Source organism: Monodelphis domestica, chromosome 5, assembly GCF_027887165.1.
Source record: "Monodelphis domestica isolate mMonDom1 chromosome 5, mMonDom1.pri, whole genome shotgun sequence".
In the NCBI taxonomy this organism is placed as follows: Eukaryota; Metazoa; Chordata; class Mammalia; order Didelphimorphia; family Didelphidae; genus Monodelphis; species Monodelphis domestica.
This window is the reverse complement of record NC_077231.1, coordinates 242,374,823-242,402,187: the sequence shown is the minus strand read 5'-3', so window position 1 is coordinate 242,402,187 and position 27,365 is coordinate 242,374,823. Positions and strand designations below refer to the sequence as shown.

Here is a 27,365-nt window from a genome sequence, read left to right as displayed (position 1 = left end):
GAAAGCAGTCTCTGAAAAAATACCACCCCCAAAAGATTGTCTACTTAGGGATTACAAAGCTGAGTCCCTTCCAGAGGTGGTGTGTTCTCAGCGTTTTTAAGAAATTTTTCTTCCTTTGAACAATGAGCAATCTAATGAATGAACTAGTTAATAACTAGTTGGTCAGAGAAAATAGTCCCTGCATCTTTACGAGTATCTGGAAGCATACTGGTCAAGCCCATATGGGCTAAAGCAGAAAGGTTTGAAATCCCCTTTGTAGCAGCCCTTCTAGTAAGCTGCCCCTTTAGGCTTCTCCCAGATAAACTGGCAGTATGTTTTTATTCCCTACAGTGCAGTTCTCCTTTCCTTTCTATCAGGTCCTAAGCTTATCCTTCAGTCCAAATGGGAGCTGAGTTTGCAAGCTGACAGGGGATGGAAAAGGCTGGTGGTGCTGATGTCAGAGCCAGGAGACAGTTGTGATTGGATCTAATTAGACTTTGCAGCAGCAAATAGACAAGCTCCCTGCATGATTGGCTTCAAAGTGTCTGGTGCCAAACAACTAACAGAGGCGCAAAAAGTAGAAGCCGTGCATTTACAGCCCAGCGAAAGGGAGGCAGACAGAACGCGAGCTACCCGGGGCTCCTCAGATGCTGGAGTCTCTCTCTACCTTTGCACGGCTCTCTCGACGTCTTAGGAGCATTTAAGCATGCCAGCCCAGGAGATCAGAGACACTCAGCCCAGCTGAAAACAAGTGAGAGAGAACAATTAGAGAGGGGGCTCAATTCTCAAAAGTGAGCCCGCTCCTTGATCTGCAAAGCGGAAGCAGCCGCAGCAGCTGTGAGCAAGAAAAAGGTGAAATTTACCAAGAAAGAACTCGTCTCTATTCCAGTCTATTGAATCCCAGTCATGGCATCCGTCTTGGGAAACAACAGAGGGTCTGGAGGGCTAAGTAGTCAACTCAAATGCAAGTCGAAAAGGAGGAGGAGAAGAAGATCAAAGAGAAAAGGTAAGGATCTCTCTCTCTCTCTCTCTCCGAGCCCCCAAGTCTCTACTTTCCCCTTTCTTCTCTCCCTTTTCCTGTTCTCTTTTTCCTCTTTATTTTTTCAAAACTGCACTTTTAAAAGCCTATGGGATGTGAAATACAAATATCGCTGAGTAGTGCAGAGGCTTTCATAAATTGCTAGAGGTTTGTGCAAGCCGAAAGGATTTTTTCTTTCCTTTTTTTTCCTTTTTCTTTCTTTCTTTCTTTTTTTATTTTTATGAATGTATATAACAAATCCAGAAAGCTTCTTTAACAGGAGACAGTTTTTTAAAGGGGTGGAGGTAGGGATGGTAGGGGGGTGGGATAAAGAGGAAATGAGGGAGAAGCTTTTTTTCTTCTTTTGACAAGAAGGGATCCATTTCCTTATCCAGGTACTGCAGTCCAACTCCATAGTAGAAGGCTTGGTGCTTCTTTGACCCTGTCAGAGGTAACATTATCACATGGTACTTAATAAAAGACTAGCTTAAAACATCCCCACTAAGAGCACTGAAGTGAAATTTAGTGTCAATTTTACAGATCCAAATTGTCTTTGAGGAAAGAGTGGCCAAGTCATTGACAATTGCTTCCCCTAAACAGTCTAATAGTTTTCACTTAGAAACCTGCCACTTCATTTGAAAATACCCAGAACTAAAAGGAATGTTTTTGTTTTTCTTTTGTATGGGGGAGGAAATATTAATGAGGATTATTATACTATACTACAATAGAAAAAGCATAGCATCTTGTTAGTGGCCAAGTCAGATGTAAAGCAGAGTAGAGGGGAAAAATCAGTTTAATGACAGGTTGCTGCTGGCAAACTGTCATGGGGCTGCCTCCCTGAATATTTCTGAAGCTCAAGTACACAAAGTTAGTCAGTGCCATCTTAGACACATGCTACTTCTAAAGAGGAATGTTGGTATGAAATTAACATTTGTTCTAATAGCAGTATTCTTGATTGCTATTGCAGTCAGTGAGCACAGGATAGGCAGATGAAAAGCCTCTTCTAAGCCTGCCCTACTCTCTCCTGCAGAGAGGATCTCATGTCATTGTCAGCTGCTTATTGTCGGTCTAGAGAGAAAAGTTAAACTGGAGCACATCATTTGAAATTGAAGACTTTAGAGATGAACACTTTTGGGGCTAGAAAGAATAGCAAGACAGACACAACTAGCATTCTTCTTCCCACCCCCTCTTTGAAAGCTGCTCATGGAGAATGTGTTATTAGATATGGTCAAAATGGGAAATCCCTTGTCACTGATAATTTTTATCCTTCCAAATGTCCAAGATAAATTTCTGCCAGACCATCAGCACAACTGTTTTTTAACAGCTTAAAAATCCCTCATTGCCTCTTCAAATAATGGAAATTAACCATATAGTTTGAAGCCATAAATGTCAATACCAGGCAAGCATTCAATAGGTCTGCATGTCAAAAGCAGTAGTGATAAGTACAGCAAAATAACTTTCTGAAAAGGCTTTAAACTCCAGTTTCAAAGTGAAAAGTATTCGGGAACTCTTATTTAACTCTTGTGTTGCTATAAGTGGGTGCTAGATAATTTAACTTGGCAACTTAGATTTTCTATTTTGAAAGAGACTTTTATATCCATTCCAAAGACAACAATAGCAAGCAGTGACATCAGCATGAGTAAAACAAGATTTGTAGGTTTGGATGGAACTTACATAAGATGAAATAAACATACTCTTTCTAGGTTTGCATCCTTGTGTAGGGTTGTAGATGTATACTAATTATTGCTTTGCCTTATGAAAAACTTAAATAGATTTTTGAGAAATATATTAAAATATTAAATAGCCATATTAAGAGAAAATCTAAAAGACAATTTTAATGAAAGCTTTTACTACCTGACCACTAAAAATGTAATTTATTTTAACTATATTTGGAAAACATTTATATTTCAGGAAATCTACTTTGAAATATAGGGAATATGAACTTAAATAATTTTTATTTGCCATAAACTTATTGATCAGGACAATAATTGTTAAAGAATTTCATATGACAGAGACTTTCATACTTTAAAAAATGTGTATGCCTAGATATGTTGCTTACTATCTTATTCTTAGCCAATAATGCAAGAGGAAAAAGTCATCAGAGGGTAGTTTCGGGAATATAAGTGAGTCTTTTGCTAAAATCTTCTATAGTATTTTCTTGCAGAGATCATGATATGGCAGCCAAAATAATATTTTAAAGTATTTTATGGGGAAAATCAGCTGAAATTAAAGGTAAATACTTAATTTTGAGTTATGGGTAAAATGATATTCGATAGTATCCTGAAAGAAATCACCCTTCATTTCCATGGAATATGTTTGTTTGTAAGTAATGCCTAAATATTTTAACAATTTGATTTTTTTCACATAAAGAACAATGGTTGTCTGGAGAGTCAAGTTATATTCCATTCTTAGACTCAGTATAATTTACCTTTTGAAAAAGACCCTAAAATTTAACATTTATCCAATATTAAAATAGCATACCTGTTGATGTACACTAACATTTACCTCATGTATTGTGATGTATTTTTCGAAAGATCTATTTAGTGAATAAGCTGAGCACTGAATTTTTAAAAAACATTGTTTTAGTTCAAAGAAAAAGCTCAAGTAGAATAAATATGAAACACATGAATAGCAAATTCCTTTTTCATATCAATTGTACCAAAAATAACCAAAATCCTTTAAAAGGAATTAAACAACTATTTTAAAATCACTAATATGTGATACTATCACTTCTCCATATTCATAATTTAAGAATATCTTATGTATTAAAAGCTGTATACATATATTTATATATACTCATATAAACATGCATATATGTCCACATGATAGAAAGTTATATAGATTTCTTTGGAAAGTTACATTTCACATTATCATGCCATTTAGGAGATAGATTAAAGAATAAGCACCTATACATATCTTCAGCTGGCTTTGGGAACATACATTTCAGACACGTTAATTATTAATACTGAGGGATATATATATAAGGCCTTGATTAAAATAAATAAGCTCCTTTGTTATCACTATTATCTTAACACAGTCTTATTTTGTAGTTGAGACTTTGCCTTAGAAACCTACTCTAGGGAGAATCAAATTGCTTGCATGAATGGGAAAAGGTAAAAAAAAAGTGACATTTGCCTAAGAGTAAAACAATGAATAGGAATAAAACTATAGAAAGAAGAGAGGAAGGCAGATTTTTAACTTATGTGAATTAGTTGGTGCTCATCTCCCACTGGGCTAAAGATTAAATCCAGTCTTTACTATGCTTTTTTCTCTAACCTTAAGGTTTCAAACAAGAAATGAGAGCACTTGTGATTTGGGGTTATTTTACTATCAGTTATGTATGAGTAAATAGGCATACAATTTACATCTCTCTGAGAGTATGTAGAGTTTTCACTTTTTTTAGACCACTTGTTAGAGGTGTCCTAGAAAACTGTGTTGGCTGAAACCGAGTTGTTTGGTTGTACTGGATCTATATAAAATTGTTCACTAAGTGATCCAATAAGTTCATATGTATAAGGTAGGGACTTTTAATGTCTAATTAGAAATATAACAACTTATCCTACTTGTGTAAAGTAGCAACAGCTGGGATCCAGCTATTAAAATTCAGAATATCAGTGTCACCACATATTTGCAAGTAATTGCCCATTCCTTTTCTGATTATTAATATTTGTGGTTACTATGTGATAACTTTAGGGAAATGTATTTTCTGGAATATTTAAATCAATATTATTAATTAATGGACTACTCATATATTAATAGAATTATTTTATGTTTTTGTTTAACAAAAGAAGGTATTTCTTAGCCTGAAATATTATCTGTACTTGTCTTGGTTTGATTCTCTCTTGCATGAACTGGTATAAGAATTGCAAAGGATAGAGGATTCAGGGGGAAAGAGTAAATGTTTATTTTGTGACCAAAACAGTTGAAAGAGTTGGTAGAAAAGAATGGTTGGAAATATAAAAAAACTGAACTGGTTCCATGAGAAGACACTGAGTTTTATTGTATCAATCATAAATTGAGAGGTAAAAAGAAAGCTTTCAGGATCAATCTTGGATGGGGCATAAATATGCACTTGCTAACTGTAATGGAAACTGGGCAGATGCATGTGACATTTCTTTTTTTGCAATACTTGACAACAATGTTACAAACTCTAAGGAATTTCAGGCTGTTTCAGAGTTACTGTCAAATATACTTTTAAGGAATTGAAATGAATTTTGAAAACACCAATACAATGTAACTATAAAAAAGTAAAGAAAGACGAATTGAGAGAAAGTGATGGAGAAATAGAACAGGTTTGCAACTGTAGGGTGCTAATAGAAAAAAATAAAAGTTAGCAAAATGAGCAAAATAAATAGAACAGATGGGTAACAGAGGCAAGATTATTGTGAAATGAAATTCCATGAAAAATTAATGAAATAGAAAGATTGTGGTAAGGTTGGAGGTAGAAAGCTACCGTGGCTTTTCATCTTCCTGCAATGCCAAAGTAATAAATGAATGTGTTTCATCTTGACTGGTTCAGGGACACAACTCCTTCCCCACGACAGGCTTGTGTCATCGTGTTTCAAGATGCTCTCTGCTTATCTCATTCTCTGACAGCTCAAGAGGAAGGACTGGATTTGGTGATAAAATTTAATTGATTAAACCTTTAGCCATCATCTAATTTTGTAGGAATTTTTTTAACCTGCCTTCTCCTTCTTTGTTATTGTTGTATTTTATTATTACCTCCAATTTCAAGTGATCCGTGTAATGACAGCAATTTGAGATTGCATCAAGGGCATTAGCCACGATGACTGAACTTAAATTTAGAATAAAAATATTGGATTCATGAGGCCATATCTAAATAGCAGAGGATTAGATTAGAGTAGTAATTTCTTCCTAGCAACAGTATGCATGGAAGGTTGAGATGACAAAACAGTTGTTTTTATGAGACTTAGGAAAATGATTTTGTCTGTGATTAAAACATGCAATGTTCAATTAACTCCAAATTTGCAACATACAGTTAGTCATTAAGTTAGTTGGTACATTTGGGTGATACACAAGTTTGCCCAGCATCTATCTTTTCAAACTACTTGGAATTTAAGATCAGTAGTTTGTCCTTTGAGCATGAACATTTTAGATCTATTTCTATTAAGTAGGAAAGAAATCCTACTTCTGTTTGACTAAAAGCTATTTGAAATTAATAGAAAATGATTAGGTAAATTCTGCCCACAAAGTTTTCTAAAGCAGATTCAGAAATATCTAAAACTCCATATGTTAATTAATATCAATGGAATTTTAATCCTCTTTATGAGAGCCCTTTTCTAAACTGATAAAGTAAATGGGAAAATTAAAGGTCAACTGAAATCACCTAATGAAATAACGAAAAGCATTCAAATATTAAACTGTTTTCCCAGTCTCACTATTTCTTAGGTTTGTATATGATATGAATAGAAATAGCAATGTAATTCTATAAATAATGTCCATGAATTAGAATTCTCCAGAAACTCCTGTCCTATATTGCATAGGATTACCTACTGTGTGAAGAATTAAAATGAATTTCTACCTTTACAAATATTTTTTCTTAAATAGGGAAATGTTAGTTTTGTCAAGCAGGTGCTAAGCAGTGAGACGCATGCCAGTCCACATTAAAAAGTCACATAAAACAATATAATTCTTTAATTAAAATAATACAACTTTCAATAACAGCTTTTGATAGGAGAAAATTAGGAAGACAGAGATAATTCTAAACTTTTTTTAAGCTTCAATGTACTAATTAGATTTGAAAAAGAACATTTTTATTTTTTATCATTTTAGCCCCAACTATATTCATTTTATAAATAAATGCTTAGTTGTTGTTTTTTTATCTTGTTATCAAATACTCCTTGTTCTCAGGTTAGAATTTATGACTCCTTAGATACTTTATCTCTGAACTACAAAATACAGAAGCTTAAATGTTTAGCATGAGTTATTTAAAATACACTAATAGTACAGTCTGGGATCAGAAACTATATCTATTCCTTGTACATGTATAAATGAGGCAAGTAATGCTCCTTGAATGTTTACCTAGGCATGAAGCTGACATTAGAATTGGTATGTTTGCTTTTAAAAAACATTCTTTGTAAAAATGTGATTTAGTAATTTGCAAACACATCAGTACATTACTGACAAAACAATAAATGAATTATTTCTTAGAATATAATTCTGTCATGTTACTATTTCTGAATTTGCACTTTTTAATTCCCAATCCTATGTACAGAGTATTTAGTAACAAAACAAGTCCTGAATTTTATCCTTCAATGTAGAATAAGAAATGTTTTTTTCTGTATTATCCATAAATATATGTTAATTCTCACTAAAATTCTTTTTGAACCACATAACTACCCATAGTTCATAAGACAGGTTATTTAAGAAAGGAAACTAATGTCTCCATTTTTATTAAGAAATGTAATGTGCAAACTTAAAAAATTAAACTTAAAAGTGGACACAGTTTTGGCTTAAAAAAAATAGGAAACTAAAATCAGCTTTTTAGATTACATAAAATCAGTAGCTACAAATGCAATAGGTCCTAAGACTGAAATCTGTTCTAAAGGATTAATTATTTGAGGCTGGAATTTCAAAGATTTGTCACTTGTGCACATCTAAGTGAAGAATTGAAGGTGATTTCATTGAGCTATTTCCATTGCAGGGAAAGCAATCAGAGCAGTCATGTTTGTGTAACTGCTAATTCAACAAACATGAATATTCAAGGTGGACAAAATTTCCATCAAGAAAGTCCATCTACTTTTCTCTAACTAATGTGACCAAAACCTCCCATGGATTTTATTGAATTGCTTGCTTAAACTGAAATCCAGCAGTGCAGATCCAAAGCTAAAATAAGATAATTTTTTAAGTAACTACTCTTTCATATCATGCCCTTAAACTTGAACTTGATTATATGCATTTAGCAAGGCAGCATTAAAATGAAGCAAATTAATAGCCAGTTTAAAAAATTATATTTCCTCTTCTAAAGCAGATCAGAGGTGTTTTCTACATTTTTGTTTTGCCAGTTAGCATAATAGCATAATAATATACTTCAAAAAAAGAAAACCTCCTATTATTCAGAAGGAAAAAGAAACATCTGCCACAGCGGTCATTATTGTAATATGATGAATGCCATAATTAGATCCTAGCATGTTTTTTTTTCAGTTTATTTCTTGTCTACAAAAAGCATAAATGATTCCTTTAAATATCTTGACTGGAAATCCTCTCCTTAATGCAATTCGCTATTTCAAACTTTATAGATATAAATAATCTCAACTCCACCATTTATTTATGATTTTTACTTCCAGCAGCCGATCAAGAGAAAATTTGATTTGTCATTTTCTAATGCCTTCTATGCCTTCTCAAATAAAGACCATCATGAAGAACTGGGGCAAAACCATTTTCTCAATCAGAATCCAACTGCACTGGTTCAAAATGTCAACAAAGCACAAATGCCTTCTTGTTAGGCAAAACTGTGATTTTTTTTTTAAGGAAGAGATTCTAAGACAGACTAAGAAGGTTTTCCTAGAAATCAGACAACTCTATCAAAAACCTCTTTTTATTAATCGGAATCAATCAAAAGTTTAGAGATTTTTCCCCCTAAAATTAATACAGCATCAACTAATTGGAAAAGCACTTGGGAAAATGCAAATTTGACAAACACTGAAAAAGAGGGAAAAATAGTTGTGACCTCCTCTCAACCCTGAATCTGGTTGGGCTCACTCATCCCTGTCTACAGCAGATGCCATACTTGCCTTTGGTTTGCTGCTGTGAAAATAGACATGTCCTTAAAAGAAATATCCTCTTACTTCATCCCAGACAGTTCTTGGGCCAGAAAACTGAAGATCAAAATGCATCCAAGTTCAGATTCTATGCTCTTGGTAGAATGCAAGTAGACAACTTTTTTTTTCCTTTTCCTCTGTGATTTGGGGCCTAGCAATAGCATGGTGTAAAATAATCTCTTTCTCTATTTCTGATATAGTGAGAAGCTGAAATGTGCCTATGTTAACAATGCACATGAAAACTGTTTTTCCCTGGTCCAACTCTAAACACAGACACTGCCACTGATACACTCCTAGTCTATTCATCAGGGTCTCCACATTCAAGCTGGTAGTGACTAGCTCTCCAGAACATATGGGGCAGAGAGAAATAAAGAATACAAATCATCCTCCACCACCCTGCACCTCGAGCTGATAAGAAGTCATTTTGAAACCATGACCTGCTTATGGCTCCAGGTTTAGGAGGAGAATAATGGGACAAACAATTGCTTTTATAACACCCAAACAGAGGAACATGGGGAATAGACTAACTTCGATATCCTTTTGACAGGTGTTCTGCTAAGGGGAAAAAAATAGTGTCAAGCATAAAAAGCATAGTTTAGCTGCGTGGGTAATGTGTTCCTTCAACATCCTTACCATCTTCCTTTCTCAGGTGCTACAGAGGAATGCACACACCACTTTGATTGAAATTGAGGCAGATTTACTTGTTAAGTAGACATTTAGAAGGAGAAGGTTATTCATTTAAAGGGTCTGAAAACCTCCAAGTCTTCTGCTAATTTTGCATAATCACTATTTTGTTTCAATTCATATTTCATTTAGAAAAAAATTAAGTCACGACTCTGGATCTATAATTTGTAGAATCTATGCTAAATGTAATTCATTGGTGTTGTTGCATTCATGTGTTTTCAACCAGGTGCCGAGTTGGCTAAGCGCTAAAATACAGATTATCTGGGTGAGGAAGATCTATTCCAGTTTCACTTCATCTTATTATTTTATATTCAGGAGGCATAGTGGATAAAGCTGTCTTTGGAGTGAGGAAAACCAGAGTTCAAGTCCTGTATCTAATACATATTAGTTGCCTTATCATCATCTAATTACTGAACCAGTGGTTTGAATTGTATGAACTCTTAAGTTTTCTTCTAGCTCTACATTCTAGTATCTCATTCTTCTTCTCCCAAAAGGTCCTCTCCCTAAAGGACCATTAAGTTACAGAATTTCCTCAGTGGAGGAAGTTTCCATACAGACAGTTATTTAGATTGATAAAACTATGTCTGGACCCAACCCCACCCCAACAAAATCATAGACTCACATGTACCTGTTTTTATTGAAGTTCCCTTCTTGAATCCTATTACCAATCTAGTTAACTAGCTTTAAAATTAGAACAATCTATTAAGTATAAGATGGAGGGGTCCTTGAGACTTTTAAAATACAAGTTTAAACAATGTGAAAAATTCGAGAGAATAGACATAGTACTTTCTAATGAAAACATCTTGGGTTTCTGATATTGCTCTAAGGGAGAAATGATTGGCATTTCTTTTTTCCTTACTTTTGTTTATTTCTTTTCCTAAATTTACCCAATTATCCTTCTTCTGCAGACTCCACAAGGGTTTCTTGAACAGCAATAGTATGTTGTTGTTTAAGGTAGCAGCAAGATCTAAGATATTTGACTTGCTTTTTGAACAGAAGAGGAGAAATCCAAAGAGTTTTGAAAACTTTCAGTGGATGGAAGTAATAACATTTTTAAAAGGCAACATTATTAGAGAGAGGGTACCCAGGACAAGTAGAGAGGAGAAGGGAAAGGAAGTGAAAGTGGGGGAATGAGAGAAAGAGAGACAGACACATGGAGGAACAGACAGATGGACAGAGACAGAAGGAGCCTGAGACAGAGAGAAGGGCTAGAGAAAAAGAGAAAGGGGGCATTAGGAAGGAGGGAGTGACAGAGAAACAGAATTTCAAAGCAGATTGTGGCAGGACTTGAATATTCCTTTTCTTTGAGAAAGAGAAGGAATAATCTGCTTTGTAATTCTGTATAAACTTTCCTATTCAATTCCTATTGTTTATTTGCAACTTTGTCTTAAAGATTATTTGAGTGTAAAGACAGATCTGGAGTCCATATTTTGTGTGAAGTATAGTGTCAGTTATTGGGTGAGTTGGAGTGGATAAAACCCAAATGCTCTTAAATTACTTGTCTATAATTTTTAAATTCTTCCCTAATTCCTTCATTTGTCTAAGTTTTATCTCCTTTAAGTTCTTCAAAGACAAGAACTGTCAAAGACTTTTTTTTTTTACTTCCTCCAGCCCCTAGGGTTGTACTGGTCCTAGAGTAGGCATTTATCAAATAGGAATTAAATCTTTGATGGAAGATGAAATTTATCCTACTACTTTATTCTCCTTTCCATCACCCAACAATCCAGCCAAATGACCTCTTTACAAAGGGAACCCCAAGTCTCTTTTTCATGCATTTAAACTGGGAATCAAAGAACTGCTCACCTTTTCCTCATTGAATCTTTATTTTCTAAGAAGCAACATTGAATTGTGCATATCCAGTGACTACTGTCCTTACTCATTTCCCTTCCATTTCACTCCCTTTCAAATATTAATTAACTATTTATTATTATACTATAATATTGCTGAATATATATTAACTACCTTAATCACCTTCCATTAAACTACCTTTTTAATATTAATCTTCTTTTTTTTACTTTATATGTTCACATAGATTATATTTGACCCTCTTGTTAGACTGTAAACTGGAAAGTAGGGATTGTTTCATTCTTTGTAATTGTATCTCCAACACTTAGCATTTTACCTTGTACATAATAGGCATTTAATATATGCCCACTGATTGATCCACATGTGGCAATTCTGCAACAGAAAGTTTGCTATTTGCTCCTAAGAAATATAATAAATATTTTGTCCATTGTCTCAGTTCAAAAATAGTGAGATGTTATTGGGAAAGGTTTCAGTAAAGAGACATGGTACTACCAGTTTCTCCAGCCCTCCTTGTTCAGTCATTTTATTCTTGACTGACTCTTTATGATCTCACTTTGGAGATTTTCTCAGCAAGGATACTGAAGCAGTTTGTCATTTCCTTCTCCAACTCATTTTACAGATGAAGAAACTGAGGCAAATAGGGTTAAGTGACTTGCTCAGGACCACATAGCGAGTAACTGTCTGAGACAAGATATGAACTCAGGAAGATGAGTCTTTCTGTCTATTCACTGAGTCGCCTAGATGCCACAGCTCTCATTTTAATCTTGTATAAAAAAAGCAGTGGTTTGAATTAGATGACTGCTAAGATTTCTTCTAGTTCTAAATTCCATTATTTTTTATATCATAGAAATTAAACAACACCATGGTATCTACATATAATATATTAATCTAAATCTGGCTATAGTCTTACTATGTATTTTGTCTTATTTTAGAATATATACTTCTAGAGAGCAAACTTTGTTTAAGTTATTGAGGTTGTTTTCAGTGAGGAAGAGGATAGAATAAAGGAAAGAAGTCCTATCATCTTATAAATATAAGGAATATAACATGTGGAAACTTCATGCCCCGATTATCATAGGTAACTTTTTCATAATTTATCATCTTAGAAATTTACTTGGGGAGTTTGAACATGAACTATAAAGAACTTTTGTGATTCAGAATCAGGACTAGAGCTCTGGTCTTCTTGATTCCAAAACTCCCTGTCCACTAGCCCTTGGGACCTCTTGTCTAAATCAAAGGTAGGGGTCAAAGATAACAACTGGCTTCTGAAAAACCTTCCAAAATATCATATTGGCAAATCCATAAAAAAAACTGTTCTGTTTTTTAGCTCATTTTGACAGCCTCTGAGAAAGCATTTTGCATCATTGCTATTCTTCTAAAAACTATAAACAAGAGTTGAATTTTTCTCCAAAAGTATCATTTTTATTTTAATATATGTTGTAAAGAAGAGAAACTGAAACAAAATATAGTTTTAACTGGTCAATGTGAAAATTATCATGATATACTTGAGTTCTCCTAGCATGTGAATGATGAAAATTGACTCTATTTACCTGGAACTCAGAGTAACTGGGAGAAACTGACTCTCTTTGTGACCTAGTATAATCTCCGGAAACAAACTGTCTGAAAATTACAACCTGGATAGCGTGGCCATTGTAGTCAGATTAACTTTGGTTCTTCCATACCAGGACTCACAGTCTTATGAGCTAGCCAAAAGTCCCTACACCTTTCAGGTCTCAGACTTGCTGTTTCCAGTTTCAGATCTGGTATTGATGACAAAACTTCTATCCTTGGACCCTGATTCATTATCTCTGATTGAATCATTTCAATATTATTCATTATTCCATTTAACCTTGGCAAGACCCCTGCTGGGGTTGCTGTTCTACACCTTATTGTATTTTTTAAGTATAGGAACTGATAAGTTCATCCTTGCCATCCTGCTAAAGAATGAGTTATTGTACCTTGAAAATATGTACCAAAGATGTCTTTGTTCCTCTTTGCACCTGGCAATCCATCACTTCTGTTCCTGGAACCTCTCTGCTCAGACCACTCCAGATGCCTTCCTGTATCAGCCCCTTTCCTGGCTCTGTATTTTTAAGAATTATAAGTATAGCTGCTGGCCAGCTAAGAATTTGGAGCTTTTTAGTTTTTGAACTTTTGATTCCCATGTACATGTATGTCCTTGTTTAATAAAGACTGCTTTTAATCTTTCAGGTACTTGATATCTCTTGTTTTTCATACTGTTTAGAAAAAGAGAGACAGGGGTCTTGGTAAAGCCCACTTTTGTCATGGTGCTTCAAGGTGGAACTCCTCTTTGGGGGAAGGGAGTCTGTGCTTCACTGAGTGCCCACTGAGTCTGTGCTTCAGTTCGCATCGCTATATGAGTTAGTATTGTTACTATTCAGTCATTTCTGATGCTTCCTTTTGGGGTTTTCTTGGCAAAAGAAAAATACTGGTTTGGATTGCCATTTCCTTCCCCAGCTTATTTTTATAAATAAGGAAACTGAGGCAAATGGAGTTAAATTACTTGACCAGAGTCATACATATAGTAAGTGTCTGGGGCTGGACTTGAACTCACAAAGATGAATCTTCCTGAGCTCAGGCTTGAGTCTAACTGTTGAACCCCCTTGGCTACAGGGTACCTTTCCATAATTGTGCCCTAGATATTTCCTTTGCCTCCAGTTCTGTCAATTAACAGAATGAGATGGTATTGAGACAGTGTTCACAGTTTCCACTGACAGTGGGATATTTGGGTTTTCTATAACACTAAAATGGGCCTCACTTTTTGCCTCCCAAAAGGTTTAGAGAACATCATCAGCCCCTGTTCTTCTTCCTAAGCACTCTGAGTATAATGATTTTACTTGCCTTGGAAAAATTCAATGCTCACCTCCTATTTAAGGTATTTTTAAATTCTTTTGGGGTATTCAAAAATCTATAGACAAAGAAGTTTTTGTGTAACAGATACATTGAAGTCCGGTCAAATAACATAAGTTAAATTACTGACAGCCTTGCAGAAACACTACTTGACATTTCTACTTCATTTTTCCAGCTGAGTATATAGGATCCCCTTTCTTGGATATCTTCGAAAATAGGACAGATGCCCATTTACTTGGAACTGACTCAATGTATGGAGATATCAGGGGGCTTCCCACCATTCCTTCTATAGCTCTTTAATTTTGTGAACTGATGCCACCATCTGGGGTAGGTCAATAAAGACCTTTTCAGATTTGGTGCCCTAAATCCTCATTAAAAAGGTTAACTCATGTAGCTTTTTTGGGAAATTGTTTTCTTCTTCTCTCTCCTAGGTTATTAGCACCATGTTTGGTGCTTGATCTTCCCATTCAGTTATTGAAGAATCACTTCATCATTTCAGAATATGAATCTAGAGATTCAAAAATTAGTCAAGGGAACAGAAGATCTTGTGTTTGTTTAGTTCGGGTCTGAAATGTAATTTGTGTGTGGTGAACTCCCAGCATAGAAAACTCCCTCTAGAAATGGAGAACTGACATTCATCTCTAATTTTTAGTAATAGAGAATGGTTAGTATAGTTTTTACTTAACCACTTAGCAGTTAAGTAATTCTGTCCATGATCATACAGCTAGCAGGTGTACGAGGAAAGTCCTGAATCAGATCTTTCTGACTATTGAGGCATTTCTAGATTCACCTCATCACAGAGAATCTCATAAATAGGATTTCCAGAGGCTAGGAAAGATACTTTAACCAGGTAAAAAAATGGGATAATGTACATAGGCACATATAAAGATATGATCTTAATAACAATAAAAGAATATATCATCCATACTAAACAATAAAATTAATGAAATCTTTCTTTTTCTGCATTTTTCTTTTTTTTTTCTTTTTTTGACAAGTTAAGCCATTCTATGAAGCTCAGACTTGAGAATCTAGGAAACTCCACTTTAAGTCTGAGACCTCTAGACTTCTTTTATCACTCAGCCAAAGCTTTTCTTCACTGCCCAGTGAGGCAGAAGCTTTGCCAGGATTGTGGCAGATTACCCATCACTGAAACAAGAGAGAATGAGGGCAAAATGAACTACAATAAAAAAGCAAGCCATATCCCCCTGAGTCTATTCTTCCCTTAAACCTATGTATCTGGTCACAGGGTCTTTGAGCACTTTGGATATTAGAAAAGGATGCCACCATTTCTGCTGCAGTCATCTTGCCAGTGAAAAATTTGGCTTTTTTCACATTTTAATGTATTAATTTGTTACATTCAATTATCCCGTTAACTCTGTCCCTTCTTCTCCCTCCATTAGAGAAGGAATCATTTGACAAAAAGCACATATATATATATATATATGTGTGTGTATATATATATATATATATATATATATTTGTATTTGGTATATTTTGCACAAAAACTCCTGAAGTTTACATAAGATACATCATGATATAATGGTGCATGTTGAGACTGGAACTTAGATAGCCTGGGTTCAGATTCTAGATCAAACATTCATTATTTGACTGAGTTTAGGGATGAATGTTCTTATCTCTAAAATGAAGATAATATACATCCAAGGAGTCTTTTGAAAAAATAAAGATATAGATATAGCTATAGATATATGCATAAGAATTTTCACATGTACATACACATATACACCATATACACATACTCATGCATATACATTATATACAGGCATTGGCTATTTGTCCAGATTTCTGGGTCAAGTTCAAAAAGACAGTATGTGTCAAAGGTGGGTCTTCATGACTCTGGGGCTGACTTACTATTACAGCATATTGTCTCTTTATGTAAATGTGAAGATGTTAGTAAGCAGAGAGTTCATTGAATATTTTAATTAACAAACATAAATAAATCTATTTAAATTTAAAAAGATATTGGTACTGATCTCTAAATGTCATAAATGAAATATCTATAGCCCAGTATTCTAGTAAGATGCAGCAAGATACAGAAGCATAGATAATAGCTTGAGGTAAAAATAATCAGTCAATCATTCCATCCACAATCAATAAGCATTTATTTTTCCTTTTTATCTCTTTTGCTTAAGACAGTTTTGGGCACATAATAAGTGTTTAATAAAATCTGGATGACTGACTGACTACCACATTTTCAGTCCTCTACAAGTGTACAATAAGAAATGTTAGAGAAGTATTTTAGAAAAGAATATTTTAGTAACTTCAAGTAGTTTTTAAAGATGTCATAATTTGATATGACAAATATCTAAGGCAATCAAATTTCATGGCAATAATATATGTAGAAAATTTCTGTAAACTGAATCATATTTTAAGGCCATCAATAAAGTAACCATAATGGAATATGTCTTTAAATGGATTCATCTGATTCATTTCCAAAGAGCATCATCTCATCCAAATGTGGATCAGTGTATTATGTGTATTTCCCTAAACAGCTTTTCTCCCAGAAACTTTTTTTTAAAAATAATGTAGATTAAATTATAATTCTGTTTCTGTCACTTTAAAAGCATATTCATCAGATGAAAAGCTCAGACAATTATTTTGATAGTTTCTCTGGCAAGTTGAGTGTATCCTTGGGATTTTATAGGCCTGTGATTTGATGAAATAATCCCTAGGAATTTTTTTTCTGGATTGTTTGCTGGTAAGTTGTTGGTTTTTTTTTTTATGTGATCATGTAAGAAGATTTTCAGTGTCATTTGTTCTTCATTTTTCATTTTTCTCTCTTGTGACAAAATGTTATAAAAACAACAGTGGTGATATGATATCTTTGTAGCAAAGCCTCCACACCTCCTAACTGGTCTATGGATAGACCCAAAGGGGTCCACAGATTTGGATGGGAAAAATACAACTTCATTTTTATAAACTTTTAGTTTCCTGTGTAATTCTGTGAATTTTATTTTATGGATTTAAAAACATTTTTATTAGAACTTTACAGTTTTCTCGGTGGTTCCCAGTAGGAAAACGAGAGGAGGCTTTCCAATGGAAGTGATATCAGAGCTGAGCCTTGAAAACAGCTAGAGGTTACAAGAGGCAAAAGGAAATAAAAAATCTGAATATAGGTCTTCTGACTCAAAGTGAATTATGTAGATTTAGATATCCTTTACAGGGAGAGAAATCCTTTACAAAATTATATAGTAGGAGCATAAGAATTCTAGCATTTCAGATTTAGGACCAAAGATCCCAAGAATTTAAATGATTTACCCAAGATCATGCAGACAGTGTTTCATTTCAATGTTTAAATTATAATCTTGATTTGTTAGTTATAATTAATATTATTTATAACATGATGAGTATATAATCTCTAAAATATGCCAATTGTTATGATATTCAGAAAATTTTGAGATTTTATAAATAGGAATGCCAGAAACATAATAAGTATACTACTTCCTTTTTATAGGAACTCTTTTCATTAACCTTCTCTTGCATTTGATGTTTTTATTTTACTTTTTTTTAAATGAGTTTATTGATACAGTGGAAAGAATGATGGGTTTAGCACAAGAATTATGATGATGACTATGATAGCTGGAATTTATATAGTGCTTTAAGGTTTTCAAAGTAGTCTATAAATATCATCTCATTTTATCTTCACAACAACTTCTAGAGACAGGTGCTATTATTTATTCCTATTTTAAAGAACAGGAACCTAGGGCAGATTGGTTAAGTGACTTGTCTAGGAGTACAAAACTAGTAAATGGCTAAGGCTGAATTTTTATTTCAGATCTTTCAGGCTTCAAATTAGTTCTCTATTCATGGCACTACTGAGGAGAGAAACAGATAGACAGGAGAGACAAGAAGAAAGAAAGGGAGACAGAGATAGATAGGAGAGAGAAAGCATTTATTTTTAATTCCAAATTTAACAAAAACAAATAAAATGAGCTTTTCTATCTGCCCAAGAAAAGATAATACACAAATGAGAGCACAAATCTCCTATATGTTTACCTTACTTTTCTTCATATCTACATAATATTTGTCCACAAATGTCCCAGCCCCTCTCCACCTTCTCCATTTCACAAAAGATATCAAGGTGGTCAACATGTACATATAATATGTCTTTCTGTTCACTTTTATATAGGACATTCACAATTTATTCTTCAAGCATTTATTCTGAGACTGTGTAAAGTCCTTCTGGTTCTATTCATTTCACTGTTCATTTTCTCGTATAGTTCTTTCCAAGTTATTTTTTAATCCATCTCTTCATTGTTTCTTATGACACAGTAGTATTCTATCACAATCATATACCATAATTTGTTCATCCATTCCCCAAACAATGGGCATCTCTTTGATGTCCAATTTTTTGCCACCACAAAGACAATTGTTATAAATATTTTGGAACATATGGGTTCTTTTTCTCTTTTTCTGATCTCCTTGGGAAACAGATCTACTAATGGCATTCTGGGTCAAAGGGTATACACAGTTTTACAACTTTCTGGCTATAATTCCATATTGTTCTCCAATACAGTTAGATGAGTTCGTAGCTCTACTAACAGTGTATAGTATCCTCATTTTGTCCATATACCCTCCAATATTTGTTACTTTGCTCTTTTGTCATTTTAGACAGTCTGATGGTACAAAGTGATATCTCAGTGTTGTTTTGGTTTGCCTTTCTCTAATCTGTAGTGATTTAAATCATTTTTTTTCCATATATCTGTGTATGGCTTTAGTTGCTTCATCCAAAATTATCTGTTCATATCTTTTGCTCATTTATTAATTGGGGATCGCTCCAACTCATAAATTTGACAAAGTTCTCCACATATTAAATATATGATATCTATTTTAGTGGCTGACTATAATTTTTCTCCAATTTTCTATTTCCCTTATAATCCTGGAGCATGTATTCTATTTATACAAGAACTATTCAATTTAACATGCTCAAAATTATTCATTTTACATTTCACAATACTCTCCATTTCTTGTTGATTCATAAATTCTTCTATTATCCACAGATCTTATAGGTAGTATATCCCCTGTTCATCTAATTTACTTTTGGTATTTCCTTTTGTGCCTAGATCTTGTTTCCATTTTGATCTTTTCTTCATGAATGGTGTAAGACATTGGTCTATACTTAGTTTCTGCCAAACTAGTTTCCAGCTACACCAGCAATTTTTACCATAAAGTGATTTCTTTTCCCCAAAATCTGGACCTATGATTTTGTCAAATACAAGATTATTATAATCTTTTGCCTATGTTTCTTATGTGTCTGTTTTGTTTTACTGACCTATCTTTCTATTTCTTAGCCAGTACCAGATTTCGATAAGTATTATGTTATAATACAATTTAAAATCTGGTAATGCTACATCTTCCTTTTATTTTTTATCATTAATTCATTTGATATTATTGATCTTTTATTCTCCCAAATGAATTTTATTATTTTTCTAACTTATTATAGTTATTTCAATTATATTGTCTTTGCCCATCTTCGAACAATTAATATTTCTCAAATTATTTAGATATGACTTTATTTGTATAAAAATGCTTCATAATTGTATTCATTTAGTTCCTGGATTTGTTTTGGCAGATAAACTCCCAGGTATTTTATTCTATCTCTGTTTATTTTAAATGGAGCATTTCTTGCTAACTCTTCTTACAGGACTTTTTCAGTAATACATGAAAATGCCAATGATTTATTTGAATTTATTTTATATACTGATACTTTGCCAAGATTATTTATAGTTTCAATTAACTTTTGAGTTGAAATTCTAGATTTTTCCAAATATACTATCAGATCATCAGCAAATAGAGATAATTTATTACCTCTGACCATTTTGATTCCTTCAATTTCTTTTTCTTCTCTTATTGCTATTGCTAGCATTTCTGATACTGTCCTAAATACTATCGGTAGTAATAAGCATCCTTGTTTCATATCTGATCTTATTGGAAAGACTTCTAGCATCTCTCTGTTATAGAGGCTTTTAGGTAGTGCTCCATTTCATTTTAAGAAAAAGAATCCATCCTTATCTTTGCTTTCAAGTGTTTGGAATCAGTGTTGCATTTTGTCAAAGGCTTTTTCTACATATATTTATATAATCATATGTTGTTTTTTATCATTTTGTTATTGATATTATCAATTATGTTGATAGTTTTCCTTATATTTGACTATCCAGAGAACATGCATTTATTGAATTTCACTATGTTCTGGGCACTATGTTAAGTATCAAGGATATGAATGCAAGTAAAAAATAGACTCTGAATTCAAAGAAGTTTCATTCCAATGGAAGAAGATGGCACATATACTTAAGTTCACAGTTGGAGGTGGCAAATGGGGACATTCCAGATGCTCATGGTTTTACATTGGCAGCCAATAAAATGAAACGAAGGACTGGTTCTAAGTCAGATGATGTGAAACTTCATCCATCAGAGAACAGAGAGGAGGTACTGGGGCAGAGTGTATAAGGTCCCTGGTCAGGAGCAATTAAGCATAATTATGAGAATAGAAACAACATGGCTTGGAGCTGTTCATGTAAGAAAGGTATGAATCCTTGTTCTGCTATTTATTCCCTAAAATGGATTTCATTCCTTCTCTTTGAACATGTTACCCATTTGTAAAAGAGTACGTTGGACAAAAATGGCTCATAATCTCCTTCTAGCTGCAAATCCATGATCCTAAGAATCATATTTTCCAACTCAAAAACACAAATATATTCAAATACTTACTAAAATTATGCATTTTTATGATTGCAACAGAAAGCCAAAATTGAAATTCAAGCAAATTGTCAATTTATGATGTTTATTGTTTAACTCACAACTATATTAATCTGAACAAGTTTGATTCCCTTCCATAACAAAAAGGCAGGCAGTATATCTTGCACCTTAAACCAACTGATCCTGAAAGAGTCAGAGGTTTAAAAAGAAAATGACATAAATTGAGAGCATCAGAAAATGTCAGATTTTGTGAACACCATATTTTTATTCAAGGAGCCTACCCCACAAAAATACAGCATATGCAGCAGGTTGGCATAGGAATTTACTTGAAGTCCTCTCCAACTCGATCTGTTTAGTATCTTCAATCTAGAATATAAAAATGGAGAGAATATTTTGGAAAATGACATATCAATATTCATATATGGAATATAAAAACACGAGTACTAAGAAAATGGTTCTAGTAATATGAATCCATATTCTCTACACATATGTATTTAAGTGTATTTCTAAAATCTTTTTATCTTTTAATATTTTTCACTGTCATGAAGATTTTGTTTGGTCTTTTTCTTTCAGGTACACTTACATATTGCTATCCTGCCTACCCTACATGATTTTTAGAATGAAAACCATATGGTATTAACTTAATTTTTATTCACCTTTTTTCCATCATATTTTAATAATTGATATTTCTTATATCACTAATAAAATTATAGTAATAATTTAAATATTACAGTAAATAACTTCTTGAATGATATTTTGTTAAGCTTATTTTGATTTTTAAAAATTCCAAAGCCCCTAGAATGAAGTTAACGTATATAAATTCAGTGTTTTTTATATTTTATTTGGTACAAGTAGTATTTTACTTTTTTATCAGCTCCATTTTCTTCCTTTAAAGAAGCATCATGGTATAGTAGTTAGTGTTGTACACAGTTAGGAAGATTTGATTTTGTCCAAGAGACTATGGACCTGTCCTCCAAACCTGTGTTTCCTCATCTGGTAAAAGGGAACCATGATAGCACCTACCTCATATTGTTATTGTGAGGACCAAATGAAATATGCCTATAATGTTTCCTCACCTTAAACTCCATAAAACTATTTCTTTAACTATCTAAGAAGCTTTATAAAGATATTCTAATTTTACTATATTTTAAAATTTAAATATCAAGAAGACCAAATTTTGATTATTGGCTTACAAATAATGGGTACATTTGAATTTTCTGTAATTCATATGAAGGAGATATATCTGATTTGGATAAATGTTATCAAATTCTTGAGAATGGGAGAGCAAATAAAATTTGTAATAAATGAATGTTCCTTGTTTCGCATTCTGTTTTAGTCTCAATTTCAATCTTCAAGCTGAAGAAAACCCAAGATTTAGAATGTTGAAACTCAGAACCCTTCCTTATCTCCCTTTCTTTACTCATTACCATATTAAATCCTATGTGCCAAATACCCCAAATCTTCTTTTTAGTGAATGCTTCACCAAACTAAATGTACAAAATATTTCAATCCCCACGTGTAGAGAGAAAGAACCCTAGTATTTTTGACTGAAACAGAAAAGGAAGTCATTAATTGTTTTACCCTTTCTCTATTCAATTCACCTGGAATATTCATAGTTTGACTACTGCCACTTAAAATCCTAAATACTTTGTTGTTAAATAAATAAGTGGATTTCTGTGAAAACATGTATGGGGGATTAAAAAAAACTTATTTTTTTTTAAATTTAATGATTTGTTGAGAAGACTAAGAACCAGGTAGAAGACTGTATGCCTACTGTCTAAGGATCAGCCTAGCTACATTAAGAAGGCTCATCCCCTTGGAGGGCAGTGCAGTGATGGATTTTTGAACCCAGCAATTCTCTGAAGGCCATCTAATAAGCAGGAGGTAGGGAGTGAGGTCCATACCATCAGAGATCATCAATTGAACCAATAAATCCCTGAGTTATATATTTGGAGTAACAATGGACCTTAAAGGTCAACTGATCTAAGCCTCCTCACTTTAGAGATGAGGAAAATAAACCCCTAAACATGTCAATGACTTGCTGGAGATCACAATGGGAGAAGTGGCAAAGAAGGGATTTGGACTAAGTCCTCTTATTTTTAAGTTAGTACTCAGTTCATTTTACTGTACCATGATGATGTGAAGAAGCTATGGACTTATAGCATTTAAAATTTTAATCTTATAATAAGTCAAATTCAGTTGCTTCAAATGATTCCCAAAGTGGGTGGGGGTTGTGGGTAGAAAGAAAGAATTGGTACGAGTACTTTGGAAAGATGACTGAAAATACAAAACATTTAGAAAGTTTTGATTTGTATATTTCTTTCCTTTCCTTCCTTCCTTCCTTCCTTCCTTCCTCCCTCCCTTCATCCCTTCCTTCTTTCCTTTTTTCCTTCCTTCCTTCCCTTTTCCTTATTTTCTCTGTCTCTGTCTTTGTCTCTGTCTACCTCTGTCTCTGTCTCTCTCTCTTTCTCTCCCTCTCCCTCTCTTTCTCTCTCTCTCTCTGTTTCTCTGTCTCTCTCTCTCTCTGTCTCTCTATCTCTCTCTCTCTCCAGAAACATGAGATAAAGAAATAAGAGGAAAGATATGTAGGTGAAACAAACCCAAGAGAGCCTCTAGTCCAACTACCTCACTATATATATAGATAAGGAAATTGGAGTCCGGAAGTAATTACCCAAGGTCACACAGCTGGTAGGCAACAAAGCTGGGAAACCAGGTCCAAATGGTTTTCCTTTATATAAGTTGGTTGTTCTTTCCATAGAATAATGACATGACAGGGGGCAGCTGGGTAGCTCAGTGGATTGAGAGCCAGGCCTAGAGATGGGAGGCCCTAGGTTCAAATCTGACCTCAGATACTTTCCAGCTGTGTGACCCTGGGCAAGTCACTTGACTCCCATTGCTAGCCCTTACCACTTTTCTGCCTTGGAGCCAATACAAAGTATTGACTCCAAGACAGAAGGTAAAGGTTTAAAAAAAATGACATGACAACAGGACTACAAAAATAATGAAACATTTACATAATCTAAATACAGAAATTAATTTCATTGACTTGAACTCATGTCTCCTACATGTTTGTTTGATCTCTGTATGGTCCCAATTAAAAGGGGAATCTACTTTTACTTAACAATTGGTGTAATTTCCCCCAACATATGTATGTATTTGCACAAATCTAATTATTCCTTTTACAATAAAATATTTATCATTTTAAGTGGCAGTAGCCTTTCTAAGAGGACTCCAGATAAATTGAATGAAGAGGGAGTAACAACTAATGTTCTCCTTTTGTCTAAAAGTCAAGTTTACTGGTGGGAGATTTTGGAAATCACTTTTTTTTCTGACACAATAAAATATTATTTCTCCACTTAATGCTTAGGAAAAAAGAATACTTAGCTGAAGAAGAAATTTGAGTTTGTGGTCAGGGAAACACTAGAAACATACCAACACTATCTAGCTTTCTATACCAACATTAATATCTAGATAAATAAAACAAAAGGAGGAAATCTTCCTTCATATAAATGGCACATTTAATTAAGGCCTTTGGAAAGAGTTGAGATGTTGCTAATACTCTGTACTTCAAAACTGGCTTTAAAAAATCATAATAGTGAAAAATTAATTATTTAAATTTCCATGATTCATAGAAATGAATATTTTTTCAGAAAATTTTCATGTATTAGAGATCATTACCATTATATTCAATAGGTCAATATTTATTGAAAAGCATGGATAATTTAAAAGCAGATTTAAATGTTCTAAAGAATAGCATGTCTAAGAATATTCTAATAGTATCTTAAAGAAAAAACCTCACTTTCTTAGAATTCATACTAAATATTGATTCCAAGACAAAAGAGCAGTAAGGGCTTGTATTTGCTGTTAAGTGACTTGCTCAAGGTAACAGGAAGTGTCTGAGGCCAGATTTAAACCCAAGTCCTTCCAACCCCAAGCCTGGTGGTCTATTCCTGAGCCACTTAGCTGCTCTCTAACATTGCCTATAATAACATAGATACTTCTGTGGGGCAGATGGGTGGTTCAGTGGATTGAGAGCCAGGCCTAGTAGATGAAAGGTCTTAAGTTCAAATCTTGCCTCAGATGCTTCCTAAATGTGTGACCCTGAGCAAGTCACTTAACTCCCATTGCCTAGCCCTCACTATTCTTCTACCTTAAAACCAATACACAGTATTAATTTTAACACAGAAGGTAAGGGTTTAAGAAATAACACATATTACTTTAGGCAGTAATGGAGAAAGGTGGTGTTTTTATTTTTCATTTTCTCTCTACCATCCTTTTACTAATATATTCCTTTCTCCTTTTTTTGCCTCAAAGGAGTTCTGTAAAGGAGTTGATGTTCATATTAGCCCTTCAGTACTTTGTTAGAAAATCTGGAAAAAGCACATTGTGCTTCATCATGGTTTTTGAGCATCATTAAAAAAACAGAAAATGAATATATTTACAAGTCTCATATTCCTAAGCATTTCACAATATTTCCTATTCATTTCAATGACTTAATGTTCTCATTAATGGAAGTGCTTCCTCCACCAGCATGCTTTCTAAGTCTGTACAATTCTTGTCCACAATCTCAAAAACCTCAACATGGGGAAATGTTAGCCTCTATGTAAGCTCTCCTGGACTTTTCCACCAAGGTATGGAGATGACTTATGGTTTTCAAATGCTGTGTAAGCATAGCCTCATGGGAATGACATGTATTTATTAATAGAAAACACTTGCATTAGAGCCATTGCATGTGAATCATTTGCCTTTGTCTCCAAGCTTTCACTCTCCCAATCTCTCATTTGGAATGCCTTTCTTTCTCTCCCTTGTCTTTTTTGCCCCAAAACCAAAGGCTTTCCTCAGAGTATTTCTGAAAAGTCATCTCTTCTAAAACTCATCCCTTACTCAACTCGGGCTATGCAAGTATTCTAGTAATAATGTGCATCTTTGAATAATTACAGACTAATGGTGCCATATATTATGTATTTTGATTGCATTTTACACTTTTTCTTATATATTTGTCCATTACTCTCCCACTCTTTAGCCCAATCTCCCTATCATTTATTTTTTCATTAGGTCATAATTTGGGGGGGGGAATATCCTTTAATGATTCTCTTGTTTGCTTCTCATGTTGCTTAGTATCATTTATTATCTTCATTTAAAGGAGACAATACAAGTCATATTCTAATAGATCCCAAGGATATCATGGGTGTGGATATGAGACTTTTTGAATGATCCCTCAAGATTCTCAGTAATTCTCTTTAAGGGAGAGAAGCCTGTCTATTGTTCCCTTTAAAATATCTAATACTATTTTATGAGATTTTCTTTTATAAAGTATACTTTACATCTGTGCTGCTATATAAACTGAAGTAGACACACATTCTTTAATCCAATTATCAACAAAAGAAATGTAAGTTGGACTTGGGCACATTGCAACTTCCCCTTTCAATATTTTTTCATTTTCTTTGGTAGGTTCCTCAGTTGGCTCAGAAACTCATGCTTCAACATTTCCCTAAGTATCTCCAAATGGACTTGCCATGTATTCTCTCAACTTTTCTATAGACAGTGAATGCTCCTGTCCCCCACATCCATCACTACACACAGAGACATGTTAGCTGACAGCTGAAAGCACCTAATAGTCTAATTCATAATAAACTCTTATTACCAATAAGGGCATTATGTCTTCTAGAGGAATAACCAGAGATGATCTCCTTGTTGAAACTAATGAATCTCAAACAGTATAATATTTTAAGCATTGAAAACTAGATGGTACAGGAGTTTGTTTATTTTTGGTCTTCATGAGAAGGGCTTCCAAGGACCCTTTTATCATTCTATGTTGTTGTTGTTGTTTTACAGTCATTTCAGTCGCAAACAAATTTTTATGACCCCATTTTGGGGTTTCCTGCACAGAGATACTAAGAGTGACTAACTATTTACTTTTCTGGCTCATTTTACAGAAGAAGAAACTGAGCCAAACAGGATTTGAGTATGAGACTGGATTTGAACTCATGAAGATGAGTCCTCCTGATACCAACATTAGAGTTATAAATATGTATAAAATCATTTTTGCCTCTACTTTTTGTTCTAAAAGAGTTTTTATTCCTCCTTTTGATCTCTTGGAACTAAGACAGTCAAAAAGAAGAGGGGAAATTAGAACAAATAATACAATGATACATAAAACAATCTTTTCTAACTTAGATATGCGTCAGTCTGAAGGACATGAATTTTTATTCTTTTAGGATGATTGTTCAATGTAAATTTAGGGGAAAATGCTTTACAGGCCAATCTAGACCAATCCTCTTATTTTAGTTTAGTTAATAAAATTGATGAGAAAAATAAATAAAACTACTTGTCCAAGGTCATCCAGGCAATGGGAAGTAGAGTAAGCATTTGAGCCCAATTTTGTTCAAAACATGTCATAGCTACTATTTTATATTTTGGATAATCAAGTTATATGGCTTTGTATGTATTAATTCTTTCAAGAAGTATTAGAATTTCTATTCAAACCATGGGGGGAAATGGTATAATATAGA

At 33.7% G+C, this 27,365-nt stretch overlaps 1 protein-coding gene and 1 long non-coding RNA gene across 4 annotated transcripts in view; one reads left to right on the top strand and one right to left on the bottom strand.

Moving 5' to 3' along the window:
- The first annotated feature begins 379 nt into the window (after nt 1-379).
- The window catches only part of ADARB2 (adenosine deaminase RNA specific B2 (inactive)), a 693,422-nt gene continuing 666,436 nt past the window's right edge, over nt 380-27,365 (top strand). For 2 of the 3 annotated variants that reach the window (XM_056799997.1, XM_007504706.2), the window contains exon 1: nt 397-985. In XM_056799997.1, the coding sequence (XP_056655975.1) occupies nt 886-985 (100 nt within the window). In that variant the 5' untranslated portion in view covers nt 397-885. Of the gene's footprint in view, nt 986-27,365 lie in introns of all 3 variants that reach the window. The other variant, XM_007504707.2, reaches the window with a different exon arrangement.
- LOC103099060 (uncharacterized) overlaps nt 20,893-27,365 on the bottom strand; it is a 36,511-nt gene continuing 30,038 nt past the window's right edge. The window contains exon 3 of the long non-coding RNA XR_001625117.2: nt 20,893-21,219. This is a non-coding gene — a long non-coding RNA (uncharacterized LOC103099060). The remainder of the gene's footprint in view (nt 21,220-27,365) is intronic.